Source organism: Mesocricetus auratus, unplaced genomic scaffold, assembly GCF_017639785.1.
Source record: "Mesocricetus auratus isolate SY011 unplaced genomic scaffold, BCM_Maur_2.0 Super-Scaffold_100676, whole genome shotgun sequence".
NCBI classification, from domain to species: Eukaryota; Metazoa; Chordata; class Mammalia; order Rodentia; family Cricetidae; genus Mesocricetus; species Mesocricetus auratus.
The window spans coordinates 120,646,776-120,666,003 of record NW_024429266.1 but is presented as its reverse complement, the minus strand read 5'-3'; the positions used below and the strand labels follow the sequence as shown (position 1 = coordinate 120,666,003).

The 19,228-nt window shown below is 44.3% G+C and overlaps 1 protein-coding gene across 3 annotated transcripts in view; it reads right to left on the bottom strand.

Annotated features, from left to right (window-relative positions):
* Positions 1 to 19,228, bottom strand: part of Pde1c (phosphodiesterase 1C) — a 459,933-nt gene that overhangs the window by 294,487 nt on the left and 146,218 nt on the right. For all 3 annotated transcript variants that reach the window (XM_040738289.1, XM_040738290.1, XM_040738291.1), the window contains one exon: positions 3,618 to 3,668. In XM_040738289.1, the coding sequence (XP_040594223.1) occupies positions 3,618 to 3,668 (51 nt within the window). The remainder of the gene's footprint in view (positions 1 to 3,617; positions 3,669 to 19,228) is intronic.

Below are 19,228 nucleotides of genomic sequence, written 5' to 3'. Positions count from 1 at the left end.
GTACAAGTCCAAGGTCTCTACTAGGCTGCCACCTTCCATTGATACCCAGAAAAAGTAAAGAGAGATAAAATAACTTGTTCCATGTGTGGTCTCTATTGATAAGGATGACACCATGATATAATAGCTCTTCACTAGAATGCTCTGGTGGCACCTGTCAGGAAGGCAGAGGGATGCTCGGCTCCTGGTAGATAGAATTGAAATTCAGAGGAAACCCATAGCTCCCCCAGATGATCTATTCTAAGGCCACCCTCCCAAGGGTGTTGCTCCAACTTACTACTTTATAAGGCTTTGTTAAGGCTGAGCACCCAAGTGTTCCACTCAGCATTTGGTGGGGGGGGCATGAGTTGGAATGAGAGTAGTGTTTACATGTGCCTCAGTGTGTGTGTGTGTGTGTGTGTGTGTGTGTGTGTGTGGTTATTTTCTCAAACATTTTCTATCTCACTAGACTTCCTCTTTCCCACTCCTCACAGCATGGTGACAGTGCCCTAAGTACATCCCAGCTTGCAGCAGGTGGAAGCCACATTGTCTTTGATGATATAACTTACTAAGACACATCGTATTATTTCTGCTGCATTTACAGGAGAAGAGGCAGGCTTATGTCTCAGTGTGAGGTAATCAGTCTCATATTCTAAAAGGAACACATGGGATGGGAAAGATGCAAACGCTTTTGGGAAACAAAATCTGCCATGTTTTAAAAGTCCAATGTAGGTTTCAGATCCAGTTCTCCATACTGCATAACCCAAATTCTTTCATTACGTGGGCATTAAACCATGATACCAGAGGCTATGGGAAAGATGTGAAATTAGTGGGTATATAGTTACCTACACTGATATTAAAGTCTTCCTTCATTGTTAGAATCCATGAGGTTCTTTCTGTTATTATAAAGCACTTTTAAATATATTATTCAGCATTTCATTATGAATGTAAAAAATGAAGAAATTTTCAAGTTATTCAAATCTATCTTTTGTTGGAACCTAACACATCATCCTAACTTTTTACACACCAAGAAGATAGAAGAATACAAACTAAATCACTCTCCCGTCTTCTAGACAAGCAATGAGAACTCCAGAATAAAACTGTGTGGCTACGTAAACGCTGGGACCACTGTATCCTCTGCATGTGTCTTGGGTGCCCTGGACCTCCTTCACAGTACTAGTCCAAAGCAGCATGGGGTTCCTGGGAGGCAGAAGTATATCACAGTCTGAGCTTGCTCTGCCACACTGTGGGTGGGCCTGAACACTGCACATGGCCATTACTCCCTGATGCACAGAATAGCTTTTTTGTAAGATTAGAAACCTCATTCTCTACACATCAGCCTTCCTGACCCCTCCACACCCAAGAGAGAAGGGTCAGGATGATGATGATAGGGCTCTAGTCTTAGGATGGCTACCCTCACGGCAGGTGCCATTTTCAAACGATGACCTCGGTGCTACCGTCTGCTCACAGTTATTAGGTGGATGCTCTGACTGAAGCCAGGCTGATCAAAAGTCAAAGCCAAAGCTTGAAATGAAGAGAAAGTAGGAGTCGAAGTCTCGCAGGACCCATGCCTTTTCCCAGTGCTTCCTTCCCCGGGCTGGGTCCAGGTCTCACAACAAAGGCTCCTGTTAACCATGCCACTGGATAGCATAGCCTAGCTGGACTTTCCACCTATCTGTCTTGTTAAAAGCAAAGATAGGAAGAAGCACGGCCCTTTATCTTTCCATCTCCAGAGTATCATCCAGGCTCTCGCCCCCTTCCTGTGCTGACTGCTTCCTCTCACCATTCTTCCAGCGCGGCACGTAAGAGGTACAATGTGCGTATTCTTCCCTTCCTAAATTCCACCTGATTTCCCCTCTCTCTAGTACTTGCTACAAAAAGAGACAATGCCTAGCATGCCCCCTGGCTTTCACCCAGGGTACTGCACTCTGTCAAGACACTTCCTTTCCTGTTCTGAGTTAGCCCCACATGACAGGATTGCTGTGAACCATTTTTCCTGTGTAGGATTTCCCCCTAGGTGTCCTCATTCATTGCTAGCTAACAAGCTGTTCTGTGACGTGTCATCCTTCCAACTCAATCACATAGCTTAGAAGTCGTAGAAGTTACCTACAAGAGAAATCACCCCTTCCAACCATAAAGGGACTTACTGCTTGCCCCAAACCTCCTGGCTTCATGGTTCAAGGACCCTTTCCCTTCTCACACCTGTGATGTGTCAGGAGTTCCATCGAGGTAAATCCTGCATGTGACATGATCAAGTTACCACTCCAGATTATTCAGCCTCTGACTGTTGCTCAAGAGATGAAATATTAAAAATAAAAGGGATAAAAGCATATCCATAATCCTCACTGACATACTTAGTTTGGAAATAATGGCTCCAGGTAGAAGGACAGTGAAAAATAGGGCCCATGAGGAGTATTCATTTGCAGCATCTATAATGCAAGCACTGAGTATGCTGTCATTAGCATACATCATTACAGTTCTATACAAAAATAATCTCCGGGAAATCAACCCTAAAATTTGAAACTTTCTGAGAAGAGTGAGAAGGCAGCATTCAGAGGAATCCCTATTAATAGAAAAAGCATACTTTAACTTGATGTGTTAAGATCACTCTGGTCATGTCACACTCAGATCTCCTCCCCTCCTCCTGGGATAAAGCAATGATGAGGAGTGATGCCAGACATTTTGTAAGAGGTACCAATTACATTTTTCAGATTGGAAATCCAGGGCCCAGAAAAGCATAAATAAAATCAAGGAAAAGCAAGTGAAGCAAAAATGGTGTTGGGGTGAGGGGAATCTCCACCTGCTTTTATTTAAGAGCCAAGCACTTCTCAACTTGAAGGAGAGCAGGTTTGCATAGCATCTCTACCCAGGCCTTCTCTGGCTCCAGCATCCCAGGACACTGCATTCACTGGAACCCATTCATTCCAGAGCATCCACAAACTGGCTATGTAATTTACTGATCACATGAGCACAGAAGCCTTTGAAAAACTTTTGATGGCTACTTTCTTACCAAGATCAAGACCTGGACAGATTGGGAGGGGAACCGCAGCCTGGCCACAACCTTTGGAGTGTTCCTGAGCCCGAGGGAAAGCCATTCTGAGCTGCCGTGTCTCCAAGACAGTGGTGTAAGCGCACAAATCCACAGTGGGCTGCACATGTGCATAGGCACAGCAGCTACAAGATTCCTCCCGTCAGCACCACTAAACCCCCTCCTCCCTGCAGTGTACGCTGAGGATATACCTTACATAGTGCCTCTCAGAGTCAACTGTGAACAAGAAACAAGTAGACGTTTGTTAAAATACAGGCCCTGGGGACAGGAGGTTAGGAGGAGGAGCCTGCAGGCTCTACATTTCTCAAAAGCAAGTGTGAGACTCATTCTGCTGCTCTGGAGACTAAGCTTCAAAAAGCAAAGCCCTGGAGCACAGCTTCGCGACCACAGTTCTGAGGACCAGAAAGCCCATGTCCAGGAGCAGCTCACGTGTGATGGAGCCGAAGTGCAACATTAGCCGGCAGGAGACATTTTCTACATCACTGTGTAAGTAACACCTAACAGAATCGTAGAGGTGAAGTATACACGAGCCAAGGTCTCTTGTGACCATGCTCTCAGGGAGCCCAGCAAGAGTGAAACAAGATGTACTCACGGGAAAAGCGGGCAAGTGGACGGGCATTCTTATCTCCTGCTTCATTCGCAACTGTGGGGTAAAAAAAGAGGACACAGTTAACAACAAGGTAACAAGGTACATGAAAGGGGACCATACACATCACCCTACAAAGAAGTCACAGGCTATTGCCAACGCTATTTATTTGTTACCTTCTACAACCTGAAGGTAATGCCCTGTTGCGGAAGACACCACTTTCTTATGTCATCGAGCATAGAGAAATCTAGCTGGTGTCCAACTAGAAGTTATTCCCTACTGACTAGCATCCATGGTGCTTTGCACACGACTGGAAGAGAAAAGTAATCATTAATGTTACCCAGCTATAAAAGCTGCAACTTACAACAACAATCTGTCTGCAAGACATACTGATACAACAGTTACACATGTTTTAGGAATAGACAACCACTTTTTCCCCCCATTGGATTTAAGGCCCACACTGTGAAATATAATCCATACCTAACACTAGTAATGATGCCAAGGGTTGGAGACTAGATCAGTCACAGGACCTAGGAGAAATCTACCACTATTATTCTACTAAGTGAACACAGCAATAAAATAACTCCTTTTTGCATTTTTTATTAATTTTCTACATCCCAATCCCAGTTCCCCCTCTCTCCTTCCCTCCCACTCTCTCCACTCCCCCCATTATCCCATCTGCTCCTAGGAGAGGGTAATACCTCCCCTAGGAAGTCTACTAAGTCTGTCCCATCATTTAGTTGAGGCAGGACCAAGGTACCTCTCCAACCCCACACCTATGTGTCTAGGCTGAGCAAGGTATCTCTCCATATAGAGTGGTCTCCACTAAGTCAGTTTGTGCATTTGTGCATTTGTGTTAGATCTTGGACCCACTTCCAGTGGCCTCACATATTGTCCCAGTCACACCACTGTCACCTATACTAAGGGAGCCTAGTTCGGTCTTATGCAGATTCCCCATTTGTCAGACCTGAGTCAGTGATCTCTCATTAGATCGGGTCCGCTGATTCTGTGGGTTTCCCCATCACCATCTTGGCTCCTTTGTACATGTTTTTGCTCCTCCCTCACTTTGATTGTACTCTAGGAGCTTGGTCGATTGGTTAGTTGTTGATTTCTGCATTTGTCTCCATCTGTTTCTGGAAGAGGACTTAAGTTTCTCTGGATAAAATGACATATGTTACAGCCATAGACAGGGCATCACTCAACCCTTATCAGAGTAGCTTCTTCTTGCAGCAGATGGCTACTAACAAAGAGAGCCACAACTGGACAATGTGCAGACAGTGAGAGATCTTGGAGTACTCATTCCTAAATGGGATACCTTCATCAAACCCCGCCCTCAAGGGATCTGTATGGAAGGAAGAGGAGACAGAAAGATTCTAAGAGTCAGAGGTGGTAGATAACGTTGATGACACACCGTCTTTCAGTCACAACACACCTGACACACTTATGAACTCACAGAGACTGTGACAACACACACAAGATCATCACACACTCCAGACAGACAAAAATCCCAGCAAGGGACATGAAAGTGAACATAAAATCCCACCCATAAGCAAGAAGCCATCTGTAAATGATGGCTGTCTGGAGAGGAAGAATCAGTCTTCTATGATGAAGTACACAGAGTATAACAACCACACTCCGGGGCAGGCCTCATGCTCAGGAGCAGTTTCGTTGCTTTGGTTTGACTTTTTTTTCTCTCTGTCCTCTTGGTTTTTTCCTTGTGTGTGAGAGAGAAAATAAAGTTGGGAGGTGGAGAGTTGGAAAGAATTTTGGGGCAGGTGAATAATATGATCAAAATATACCGTATGAAAAAAAGTTTTGGTTTTTCAAGATATGGTTTCTCTGTATAACAGCCCTAGCTGTCCTGGAAGTCTCTCTGTAAACCAGGCTGGACTCAACCCCACAGAGATCTGCCTGCCTCTGCCTCCCTAGTGCTGGTACTAAAGGCATGCGCCATCACACCCAGCTAAACTGTGTAAATGTAATTTTTAAAAAGAACAAGGCAATGTGCTCAAGAGTGTGTCCATGCTACCACTAACCGTCTGGACACTCTGAGAGTCAGCTAGATTTGAGTCTTAAGTAGGAGAAAGCAGCCTCCCTTTTCTGAATGTCTAAGGCTGCATCAACACTTAAATGAGGCCCATGCCTCAGTCACCTTCATTAGAATACCTAAATTAAGCTTGCAGCAACTACAACCTCCACCCAGCATGTTTAGAGAGGTTAACCACATTCCATCTAACAGGCCCTACACAACTGGCCATCCTTGTGCCCCAAGGTTCCTTTAAAGGGTTTCCCTCCAACACATGAGTCCACACATGCTGCTAAAATAAGGAATGTTCTCAGAACCAAGGTGGCCATCTCAGAAGATGATGGCAAAAATGGGCTCTGTTAGAACTGACGTTAAACTCAGATGTTAACAAACATGAGCGCTCACAAAGGGAGGCTTGGGGAAGCTGTTCAGAAAAACTTCTCTTTAAAAAATCCCAGGGAAGAAAGCCCCAAGGGTGGTTTACCTCTGCCACCTCCTCTCCATGGTTTATAGCTGAGTACATGGAACCACAGTCACTAACTCTACAATTTACACCCCTACCACTTCAGACAAAACTAAGGTACATGTTATCCTGTAGCAGTACAAGTTTCACTTGCCTTTTTATTTTACTTACTTTAATTTTGTATGTGGGTGGGCATGCGTGTATTAGAGTGTGTGTAAGTATATACATACTTGAACATTTGTGTGTGTTAATGCAGGTGCACAGGTGCCACAGCACATATACGGAGGTCAGGGGGCAACCTCAGGTATCATTCCTCACCTTCCATCTTGTTTGAGACGCGGTCTCTGCTTTTTCCCACTGTGCATTCAAAGGTATCTGGCCCAGAAACCCTCGGGACTCTCCCATCTCTATCATCCATCTCTTTGTAGAAGCAGTGGGATTATGGAGGCTCCTGCTACGCATCTAGCTTTTACATGGGTTCTGAAGATTCGATCTCAGGTCCTCACACTTGCTTGCACTACATATACTGAGCCATCTTCCAGCCATTGCTAAATTTAAATATTTTATTTCCATTAAGATTGATAAGTGTTGCTTTGTATAGCCAGAGACAGACATAAATATTTGTGATCTGTTTAAATGACACACAATCCAAACAACAATTTTTAAATCAGTTCAAATAAACACACACACACACACACACACACCAATGTCAGGCAGAAGAGATTGCTAGTGTAATCATTGCTGTATACAAAGTTGACATAGCAGGACACAAGAATATCAGCTTCCGAATAGTCTCAGGAATATCATTTTGCAAATGGTAAAAGGAGTCATACCTCTCTCTGGGACTCTTACAGAGGTAAACAATCAAAAGTTCACGACATTTGTCTTTGTTTCTGGCTTTGGAGTCATCCCATCGTGTTTCTACTTTTGCTACATTATACAAAATGACCAGCAGGGGGAGGTGCTATCGCACACATATCACAGCATCTCAAAAACAAACTGAAGCATTACCTCCATATCAAGGACACTTTAAAGAAACAAGATTCTCATCTCAGACAAAAGCCCAGAGACTCTACTGGCATTCTAATTTCTTTTGTCTCCTACAGCCCCTGGCAAAATCACTATTGAACATAAATAGTTTGTACTCACATTCCTTCCTCCAGGCAAAGCTGGCCTGGCATAGGGCAGAGCAGCCTCTAACCTCTGGAGAATGCCTCAGCCACACTCAGACCCTTACAAGAACCTGATTGGAGCTAGAGATGCACATGTGTGCTTCTCCAGCCCTTGAGTTCAAATTGTTTCCTCTTTAAACACTGTCTACCTCTGAAAAATAGAACAAAGTTTTTCCACTAAAACAGCAACAACAAACACCTTTACTGCAGAAACTGATGGGCTGCCTTTAAAGCAGGGTTACAAAGACGGCCGTAAAGATTGGGAACATGAGGACCACCTAACTGCTTGCCTTGGGAAGGCACATTCTCCCAGGGTTGCTATTTCAGACCAAGTCTTGGGACTACCTTCCCAGCCACCCTAGCAAAGATAGGAATTGTTGACCCACATCCATGTTATACCAGGAGAAGCAGGCATCAAAATCTAGGCCAGTGAGGTGCCAGGAGAGTTGCATCTACTCAGAAGTAATGTGACAGACAGCTTGGAATGACTGTCCTCCATGAAGCACAGACACCATGTCCCCCTGATGAATGGTTTTCAGTGATAGCTTACAATAGATGATCCAACTCACTTGGCCTGGAATCAAAGCCCTGACCCTAACTTAATCTTCCAGTACATGTTGGTTAGTCATCTGTCTGTCACTATAACAACTGCCTGAGACGACTCATTTACAAATAGTAAAGATCTGTTATGTTCTTTCTTGGGCTTTCAGCCCACAATTCAGGGGACCCACAGTAGGCCTCTAGTGCCAGATGGTATTAGTAGGAGGTGTTGGTAAAGCACAGGAAGCAGGAGAGAATTTGAAAGAGGCTGGGATCCCACAGTTCCTTCAAGAGCATGTGTGCCTCCAAGACCAAAGGCTGGCCAAAAGGTCGACCTTTGAATGTCTCACTGTCCACATCAGTGCCACCCTGAGCACAAAGCCTTAAGCACATGGGCCTTTGGGGTACATTTCCAAACTATCATGATCACAGTTACCACAGCATCTTTCAGTATAACACCCTTCACGCTCTCTTGGAAACGCCCCTCCTTAAGTCTTCACCAGACCGACTCCTACTCATCCTTCAGATTGATGAGTAGCTTTGCATTTCACTATACATCCCATAAATGCTTTCCTGCGTTTCACTTCATTCCCCTTCCAGACCTAGCTCTCCAACTTTAGCAGACATCAGAACTACCTAGAAGGTTTTCTGAAATGCAAATTACAAATGCAGAGTTCAGACACAGTGAGAATGGTGTATATCCAAGAAAACACATATGTGAGAAATTCCCAAGTGATTCAGTGGCTCCTGGTCTGAGATGAATTTTTCAGAACAGCTGATGTAAACTGCAACCTGCCCCACCCAATGCAAGAACTTTAACTTTTAATTCTCATATTTCTGTTCTTTGGACTAATGACTGCCACTCTGAATAATGTGATCACATGATGTTTCTAGAACTAAAGTAGGCCAGATGGATACAAAATGCCACAAACAGCATCTAGATCAGACATCTCAGACAGGCTTCCAGGCAATATATATATGAAGACCTGATTCATATGGGCTCACATGCTTCTAAGTTAAATTAGTTGTCTATAATGATAAAAAGTTATGATGTTTCAAATATAAAAGCATGCTACTGACTTCTTTAGGGTTATAAGACCCCATACCCACCATACAGAAATGCATGTCCCTAACAAAGGACAGCCCTGCCTCCTGTCTGAAATGCAGCTCTTTTCTTATTGTTACTGCAATCTGCATGCTGCCTTCATGGTCCAGAGATTAGTGTCAACAAAATCTTGTAAAGGGCGTAAAGAATGGAACAACACTACAAGAGAGAAAAGTACTAAAAAGAGTGACCATACCCAGCTTGACTAAGCCCTCCATTTCAAGACCACACACTTTCAGATAGGTCTGATAGTCCACTGTCTGTAGGCTTAGACGCTGTAGGCTTCAACACAGTCAGCACCTTCACAAGCAGAGGATCCTTCATGCATTATTTGTTTTGTATTACACACATACACACACACAACCATTCACACCACACACATAACATTCACACCATGCACCATATACACACATACACACACCACATCACATGCATGCACCCACATCCCATACACACATACACACCACACAAAAATATAACATATACACCACACATATACACACACCAAACACATACACACATCACACACATAAATACACCATACACCACAAACACATAAACACACACACACACACACACACACACATGTGCGCTCGTGTGCACGCACACAAAGCTTTAATAGTGGTTCCATTTATCAGGTTAATTAGACCTTGATTTGGCCAAGTATGTACAGATGACTGCATATGTACTGAAAGGCATCCATAGTATACTGTTAACATAAAACACACAGATTCTAGTTTTATATATATATATATAACCAATAGATTCTGTCAGTGTTGATCTGACTGACAAGCATTCATGTGTATACAAGCAGGGAAGATCCAAATATAAAATGTGTACTGCCAGATATGGGAACATTTGTTATTCTTTGTGGCACATTTGAGAAAGTGTGTTACCTGTTTTTATGTTCTCCATGAGCAAAAGTTTAGGATAAGCATGTGCCATGTTTATATTTAGTAAAACTATTTTATCAAAGGGATAGAGAGGAGTTGGCTGTTGTTTTTGCATATTATGACACACACACATACATAAAATATGTTTTAGAGTGAGATCTAAGACCAGTCTCTCATCATATATTATACTTGCCATGTGTGATATAAGAGCATGCCTCATAAGACTCAAGAAGAATTGTTCTACTTACCTAACCAAGTGACCCTGTACACTCAACAGTAGAGAATAGCACCTGGCAGAATGTCAGAATCATCTGGGGGAACTTTTCAAAGTCCTGTGCCTAGAAAACAGCTTAGACCAATCAAACAGTGCTTTTGAGTGAGGACCCATTACTCCCTACATCTTTATTAAAGGACAATTCACAAAGCAAGTATCTCAGAGTCCTTCAAAACTCATGCTCCTATTCTGTTCTTCCACAGACACTATTGTTTCATTGTTCAATCACAAGCTGACGTGTACATCTGCTTAAGAAAAACTCAGCTGCTAAGGCTGCAGACATGATTGTGAGAACCCGCTGGCAGGCAACTCTTCTCAAGTAGAATTATTGAAAAAGGCATTTGGCTCACATTGCTGCCAGATCCTCATGCACCCATGAGTCCTGAGAACTGCCTGGGGGCTGGGCCACAGAACCTGATTCTTAGAGGAGTGCAACAGCCTTGATACACAGGCCAGTTGGGGAGGCGGCTATGTTTCTCCATCTATGTTTATACAAGTATAGTCAGTTAGGAAACCGGTTTGATCCCAGATCCACTGAAGCAGAGCCCCATCAAAGAAGGAAGGCAATGGTGTGTGCTAGTATCTCAGAAGCAGCATTCTAAAATTAAATTCACCCTCATCCCTGGTGTGTTTGATACATGTTTTCCCTAAAATAAATTAATCAAACAATTGTCTGTAAACAAATTTCTAAGTAAGGATTTTCCGTAGCTACCAAGGTTAGTGAGATGGTAGGAAAATTAACTCAGAGCATCCCAACAGCAAACACTGAAAGGCACTTTGATGTTTCAGCCAAGCCACAAAACAATTCAGGCCACTAGGAAGGACAGTGGAGTGCAAGGAAAGCTTCGGAGGACCTAGTAGTTGTGGCGGTAAACAAGGCAGGTGCACACTGCTTTGTAACCAAAACGAGAACCCAAAACACTGCCTCCCATGTTTTGGAAGCCCTGACACCTGGGTAAGTGTAAAGGCAGCTGAGATGCCAACCACAGGGGCAAATACACAGTGACTAGCAGCCCAAGGCAATGCCTGGCTTCCTGTGGGAGCATTTGCCTAGCCCTGCTGTTTGCCTCACGCTCTGAGGCAGGTCTGGGGACCCGCTGCGCCTGAGCCCCTTTGAGAAACCTCATAGGTGAGCCACCAGACACAGTGGACCTCTCAGAGAAGAGGGACTGGAATGAGAGGTCTGGTACCTCCCTGAGTACCGAATAGGAGAAAGCTCAGAACTATGAGCAAGGGCTTGACTTCACCCTACCCCCTTCAGCTTGCAAAGACCAAAACAGCATCAGAAAAGCAGGATGGCTTCTTCAAAATCACTGCTAACTCCCTGGCTTATATTAGATGGCGCTTTCTAAGTGGAGACTTCCATCATGGTCCCCCTCACCCTGCTGCTCCCACCTTTTTACCTGCATTCCCTCCTGTAGCACAGATTGCCTACGTGTAAGGCTTACTGTCTTTCTCCTTCCATTTCAACCCGAGACTCACATAAGCATAGATTCTCTTACTGAATGGGAAAATAAAAGCTGTTCTACTCAGTGCCTAAAGCCTGGGAACAATATTCATTTAAGGATCAGTGGTCAGACTCCCACAGTACATCATACAGAGTGTGTCCAAAGCCAAGAATATTTGGGAAAGCACAGGAAGACAGAGATATACAAAGACATCGTCCTTGAATATCCAGATATGCTCTAAAGATCCATTCAAAAATGCTTATCAAGTCTTGAATGGCAAACTCCAGACAAATGTTTACACCCCTGCTCATGGTCCATGCCTTAACGGTAAATAGGACTACAATTCCTCAGAAAGGGTGGGTAGATTTTCAAAGACCATGAAGTTGTGCAGCACAATCTCCAACCAAATGTTTGGAGCCACATTCCAGATCATTCCCCATAGTTTATTTGTCCTTCAAGAAGGAAATATTGGACCTTGATCTTGTAGCACAGGTCTGTAATTCTAGCAACTCAGGTGGCTGAGTCAAGAGGATCACAAGTTCAAGGCCAGCCAGGACTATAAAGCAAGCTTAAATTCAGACATTCTGTCTTTGTCTCAAAACAATATCTTAATTAAGGGGACAAGGTCTGGAGAATATAGCTCAGTGGTTGCCTAACATGTACAAAGTCCTCTTAGGTTCACACTAATACTAACAACACAAAGGAAAGAGAGATAAATAAAAACCCTGAGGAAGTCTGATCTTAGAAAAGAGCCAGGCTGCAGTCTGACCTTCTCCTCTATTGCCCCCAGTGAAAGGCAAGAAAGTAGCAGATGTTAGAGTGGGGAAGGTCACCTGCCTGGCACCTAATGCCCAGGATATACCCAGGAGACTACTAGTTGGGACAGCATCTTCACTATTATGAGCAGGGTGACCAGGGCTCCTATCAACAGAACCAGGGAAAGCCTCCTACAAAGGAGGAGCATCAGCGTGGTGTTCCTTCAACAGTCCCTGTTCCCAGCTGTCTCCAGAGCAGTAAAATACACCTTCCACAGTAGGAAACAGCAACAGGGCAAGAGAAGCAAGAATTAGACTCGTCTCTGCATGAATCAGTAGAGCTCACCAAAGCAAGTCCATTCCTTCCCATAGGTGAAGAAAGTGTCATGGTAAGAGATCACATGGTTCCTCCAAAACCAGACCAAGAACTGCTGAGAATCAGATAAAACACCCATGTCTCCTGCTTCAGCTCCTGTCTAGTGTTCTTGGAGAAGGGAATGTGTCCATCCCTCTTAGACCCAGCACCATCATTTTTCAGATTCAAAAGGAAAATTGGACTCCTTTTGTTCCAGTTGGGTTAAATAATACTGATGCTTGATGAGCATGGGGTCTGTTCACGCTGATGAATGATAGCTGAACCTAGTGCTGGGTAAAGATTTCTGATACAGAGAGAGCTTGGTGAGGCATGTCTGTGACACTCACCAAAGCCTGCCATTGCTGAGGATGTAAAAGGTGACAGGGGAAGGCAAGTTGGGTAAGTAGAAAAATTCCTGCCAGGTTAGACTTAACATAGAAGGATATGACCATAAGTGGATAATGAATAAAGATTTATCTTTATAGAGTATATTGCCATGGTTGTTTAAAGTAAGAAATGGTATGTAATATAACTATGGGCCAATTTACATAGTTTGTTACCTCATTATTTTTCTCTAAAAAGTCTTCTATAATTGTTGCTATTATTTTCCTGCTTTTCAAATGTAGAAACAACTGAGTCTTTGAGACCAATATTACCTAAGATGAAATAACTAGAAATACAGGTCTGAAAAATGAATTAAGTATCATCTTATCTCAGCCATGAGCCATGATGTCCACCAATGTTCAGCCTCTAATGATCAATGGGCCTCAATGACATACCATCCAGGTTGACAGGAATACCCCATCTACTGTACCTCAAGCTGGAAGCAGGGCAGAGGAGGGTCCTGTGTTTGCCTGTTCCCTGAAGAAGCAGAGCTTAGGCATCCTACTGCAGTCTCTTCCCAGAGACAAAAAAGGCATCACTACCCTCCATTCGTGCTCCCAACCACTGCGTTCAGAAGTTCTGGCCATTGTCTCATTGTACCCTCCAGGACAGTTTGGTTGTCAAGACAATTCTGAATCAGCCTCTTGAATAGAAGAAAACTAATCTGTAGTAATGACTCATCAGGACTCATCGTTTGACAGTAGCTGAGATGGTACACCTCCCAGGCTCTTCTCTCTGAGAACATTGGCAAAGCCTTTCAGAGGATAGGATGGTTTTCCCGGCCTGGCTTGAAATGGAACACAGACAGAAAAAAGGAAATCAAAGAAGCCCTTGCCAGCCTGAGAAGACAACTTGAAAAGATACCCGTGTCACTTACTTGAGGGAAGCTGAATCACATGGAAAGAACTGTGTGAACTCTTTCTTTCTTTCCTAGTCCTGATTTCAGGTTTGCTTGTTTGCTTGAATAGCTTACTACACTCCACCAAGACAAAAGTTTTTAAAAAGTCTAAAGAAGACAAAGAGACACTGACATTTATTAATTTTGTACTCTATGCCAAGGACTGGTAGCAGCTTTATTCCCATAGTTTCTACTTAATTTTCACACTATCCCTTGAGGTAAATAGTATTCCTAATTTCAACTGAGGGAAAGCTAAATGATTTGGTCTAAACAGGACTAGGTAATGGACAGGCTGAAGTCTGGCTCTGCAAATCCTTCTCCCCTCTTTTCTCTGCAGTAGACTTCATTACAAATCACATGAAGAGTGAGCTGGCCCAACTAAGAATCGTGTACTTGAATTCCTATGGCATCTCAAACAATTGAGCCTCCAGTGCCTCATGAACTGCCAAGGCTCCCCCAACTCTGAGCTGATCCCATGTCCCATTAAACAGTTGTCTCAACCTCAAGAAGACCTTCTCCTTCATGTTGTAATCTTCACAGGGACCTTCATTCTGGTCCTCACCCAATCCCTGACCCTCTTTCCTTCTGACAGCCCTTCTCAGACTGGATGACAACTGTCACAGACTCAAGCCCCTGAGCTGTTCCTTTTCTATCAGGCAAACACAGATGTCCCTTATTAGACAAAAATATCCCATTCTTTTACAATGGAAGTCAAGTCACCTAGATTGCTGGCAATGAAGGAGAACATTTTGGTTTTTAATAAGCTTGTGTAATGCATTGCTAAATGCCACTCATTTCTCCGCCATGGTCTTCATTTTAGGCTAAACCAATTTCCATGCTACTCAGTCAGTCTTTTTCTGTGACCTTCTTAGGACACCGCTGTGCACCAGGAACCATCTTCTACATCATATGCCAACAAGCCACTAAAGCAGGCAGACTTGACCAAGCATAGGACCATCTGTGGAACTTGTTAAAATGCAGGTCATGTTAGTCTACCTGGGCCTGGGCCTGAGAATCCTCATTTATAACAAACTCCCACATCATGCCCTAGGAATCACACTTTGAGTCCCAAAGAACTGAAGGACAAAATCACCTCTGAGAAGGAAAAATCAAGTTCACATCCATCCTAAGAGCTCACTGGAAAGCCCTGGATGACTTTGAAAATGCATGCTACAGAATTCAATATTCAATCCCGTTGGTTTGCTTCAGCAATATTTTGAAGATGGGAGAGCAGTTTCATTAGAGTCTGAAAAGAAACATCCTAGAGTGGCAAGCTAAGAAAAAAAACTCGGGATCTGTGCAGAACATGAAGAAGGAGAAAAACATGCTCTTTAAGCTAAACCATCATGGAGGGCAGCCACGGAATGAACAAGCAGCCACATGATTGGGAGGGAGCTTCAGAGAGAGAGAGTATAGTACGTGGTGTTAGGGAAAGCTTGCCTAGAGGAGAACTAGAAGGAAGGAAAGGGCCAGTTATGCTTCCCTGAGTAATTGAGAAAAGCAGGCATTTATCTTCATGACTGCTGCTGGGTAAGCAGCTATTCCAGAAATCTCACCAGAAAAAGAGTTGCTATCACCACAATGTTCAAAGCCACCTAAGCACAGATACTGATGTGTGCAAGCAGGAAGGCTCTCCTGAGGTAAAGGATGAGATGGAGATGCGTGGTGAAATTCCTCCACTTCACATGCATGATAGAGAAGATCTGTGGGATCACTGTCTGCCTGATCAGGCCACCAGAAAGATGCGAAGCTTCCTGCACAGGAGGAGACCCTCGGATTTGAGATTAGAACTCAACTTCACAGGCCTTATCTGGCTTCATTTTGATCTCAGCTCCTTGCAAAATAATTAGTTAGTGACAGGTAGTGCATGTGCATGCACACACACACACACACACACACACACACACACACACCTACCTCCCTCCTGGACATCAGCTCAGACATGCGCTGCCAGCACGGTTATGTCCAGAAGCATAAATCACCCCATCTTTACCAACTGGCCATGGGCTGAACAGATCAAACTTCATCAAACAAATGAAGCTAGGCACAGAACATCACGCCCTTGGGCAGGAACTCAGATGTCCCCTAGACATGGCCTCCCTTGACAGAGCCACATCTTTTCATACTCTCCCTCCAGTCTATCAGAGGCATGGCGCACATGAGTCACTAAGTAAACGGCTGCTGAACAGGAAGAGGAAGCCAGGCCTGGACATAAAATCTCAAAGCCAGGATGGAGATGGTCCATGCTGCTGGGACTTTCCTTCCCTGTCCACAAGTCAAAGCTCTCCTAGGAGACAGGTGAAGGCTTACTCTCTGCTTGGCACTTTATCTTCTGGCCAGATGCAGATTGGGGACCATCTGGGAGTCACAAACTAGAAGCAGGTATTTGATTTGGCAGGCAGGACATTTAAAAACAAAGGATGCAAATTTGCTTGGGAAGACTTCTCCAGGGTGTCATGAATCCCCATTGCTCTCACCTGCTCCATTCCAGTTCCCTGCTAAAGATCCCAGAAAAGGGCATTAGGGCTCTTATAAGAAGCAGGCCACTTTCCCCCACAAACCTGCTGTCTCTCCCTCCCACCCCCGGTTTTCCATCTCAGTGAATAGCCCCATTTTCTCCTCCTATTCCTGTCCAGCAGAGCCAGGATGCAATAGAATGTTACTCTAGTTTTCTTTCTTTCATTCACACCCACCAACTAGATGGGTGCTGCCACTGGACCCCTGCCTGCTCAGTGCCACTCACCCTCCATTCATCCATTACTTCTCTAGGCCCTAGACATACTGGTCAACCTTCAGTCTCCCACATTCACCTAATACAGCCCTGATATTTCCCATGCCACTGGTGCAAAGCATTGCAGGAGCAGTGGCCTCTTGTGGCAGCCGCTCCGTGTCAGGCATCAGTCTAAGCTCTACACTCTCAACAACAACCCTGACAGCGTGGCTATTAACATTGCCACTTTTCACACGAAGTAACTGAGGAACAGAGAGACTAGATGAGCTGCTTAAAGCCACACAGCGGGAAAGTAGCTGAGCTGGCTTGCAGTGTAGACAGTCCAGGCCAAAGTCTGACTCTGTGACTCTGCTGTGTTGTCTTTTACAGTTCATGTCTTGAACAGGAGCCTCCTTCTCACTTTCGAGGATTCAAACAGCCTCCAGAGGGACTTTTAAAGACACTCTCGATCTCAGATACCACCAGTATCTAGAATTAGCCTCTTTGCTTATTTGCATACATATTTTTCTATCCTAACATGCAATCTGAGGATGTATACTCCCTGGAGGCAGCTTTCTGCGGTCTGGTTCTCTACATCCCAAGAATTAAGAGTAGTGCCTGGCACAAAGACCTACCCAACAACTATTAAGCCACCTACTGCGTAAGCGGTGTTACTGCCTGGATGCCTGAGTTTGTAGTCCTCTTTAAGGTCTTATCTGAAGGCATATTTTATGGGCAAGCCAAAACCTGTATGACAAATCCCTGCATAAGGAGACCCCATCCCACCTCTCAGCCTTTTCCCCAAGTCCTTAACCGCTGCATCACATGCCTGCATGTAGACCTGAGCTATTCATGCCTGAAACATGCTGAGAGCCCACCTTTGCTACCCAGGCCTTGTTCACGCCCTTCCCTTCACCTTCCTGACATCTTCTACTTCCCCAGCTAACAAGTGCCTGCACATGCATCAGAGCGCAAACGTTGTTGTACCAAAAGAGAGAATCGCTCGGCCATTGTGCCTCTATCCTCTGAAGCCATTTTCCCATCTTGGTAGTGGAAAGACTGCGGGCATCACAGTCAAATAACCTGATCTAGAGTCCTGATTCCTCTACTGCATTGCTGGGCCTCTGTGGAACTCCTTTGCACATAAAATTAAATAATAATACTCTACTATCAGGGAGGTACAGTACAGATGGAGAAAAATATGGGAACTCGTAGCATCACTACAGCATTCATTCTGATGAGACATTCAGGGGGAAAAAAAGAGTGTTACATGTGTTTCGTGAAAGCAGGAACCTTCTCAGAGCACTCTTGTATCTTCACCATGGCAGACACGTATGACAAACACCCCGGCTACCATGAACTGTAGTGGGTATAACATGCCCTAGATTCTAGTTGCAGGTGCCTCCTGGACCCAGGGAGCCCAGTCCTGTTATTTTATCCTATTATTAACAACGGGAAAATGGAAAGTGGGCTGGTTAATTTTTAAGTCAATTTGACACGGGTTAGTGTCATTTTGGAAGAGGGAACCCCAACTGAGAAAATGTGCACCAGACTAGCTTGTGGGCATGCCAATGGTACATTTTTGATTGATGATTAATATGGATAGGCTCATCCCACAGAGGGTGGCACCATTTCTTGGCTGGAGGTCCTGGCTGGGACAGGAAAGCAGGCTGAGCAAACCATGAGGAACAATCTGGTAAGCAGCACGCCTCCATAGTCTCTGTATCTTCTCCTGCCTCCAGGACACTGGCCTGCCTGAGTTTCTACCATAACTTTCCTCGTCAACTAAGCCAGAGAGGTTTGTCACCCACACATAGGCTTGCCTGTGAAATAAGACAAAGACAACATGAATGGCTTGCATCTTAATCTTTATGTTAGATAAAACAACTTAGAACCAAAAAGACTAGGGAAAAAAATAGGTCTGGTCATGGGAAGTAACCTGGACAGAGTGACCTCCAGAGCCCCTCTAATCCAGTGATTCTTAGCCTTCCTAATGCTGTGACACTTTAATACAGTTCCCAACTGTAAAATTGTATTCATTTGTTTCTTCACAACTGTAATTTTGCTACTGTTATGAGTCATAATGTAAATATCTGTGTTTTCCAGAAGTCTTAGGCGACCCCAGCAAACACTGGGGTCAACTTTGTTCTTTAGAGCATCATAATTTTCATTTTACATGTGTACATGTGCAGCATGCACGCATGCTTTACATGTGTGGGCACACATGTGAGTGAACATGAAGACTTGAGGTTGATGATGACAGCCATCTTCACCACTCTTCCACTTTTCACGTGGAGACAGGGTCTGTCCATCCAACGAAAGGCTGCTGCTGTGGCTAGTCTGGCTAGCCAGCCTGTCCTGGGTGTCCTCCGTGTTCTCCTTCCCAGCCTATAAGTACAGGCAGACTACCACACCCACCTGATGTTCACATGGGTGATGGGGATCCAGGCTCCAGTCCTAACTCTTTCAGGACAAATCCTTTAACCAATGAGTAAGCTATGTCCCTGGCTCCAATCTCATTAGTTTTGTAAAAACTCTATCAAAATGCATCAGTATGTATTTGTGAAGCAGATAACCTGAGGGAATGGCCAGCA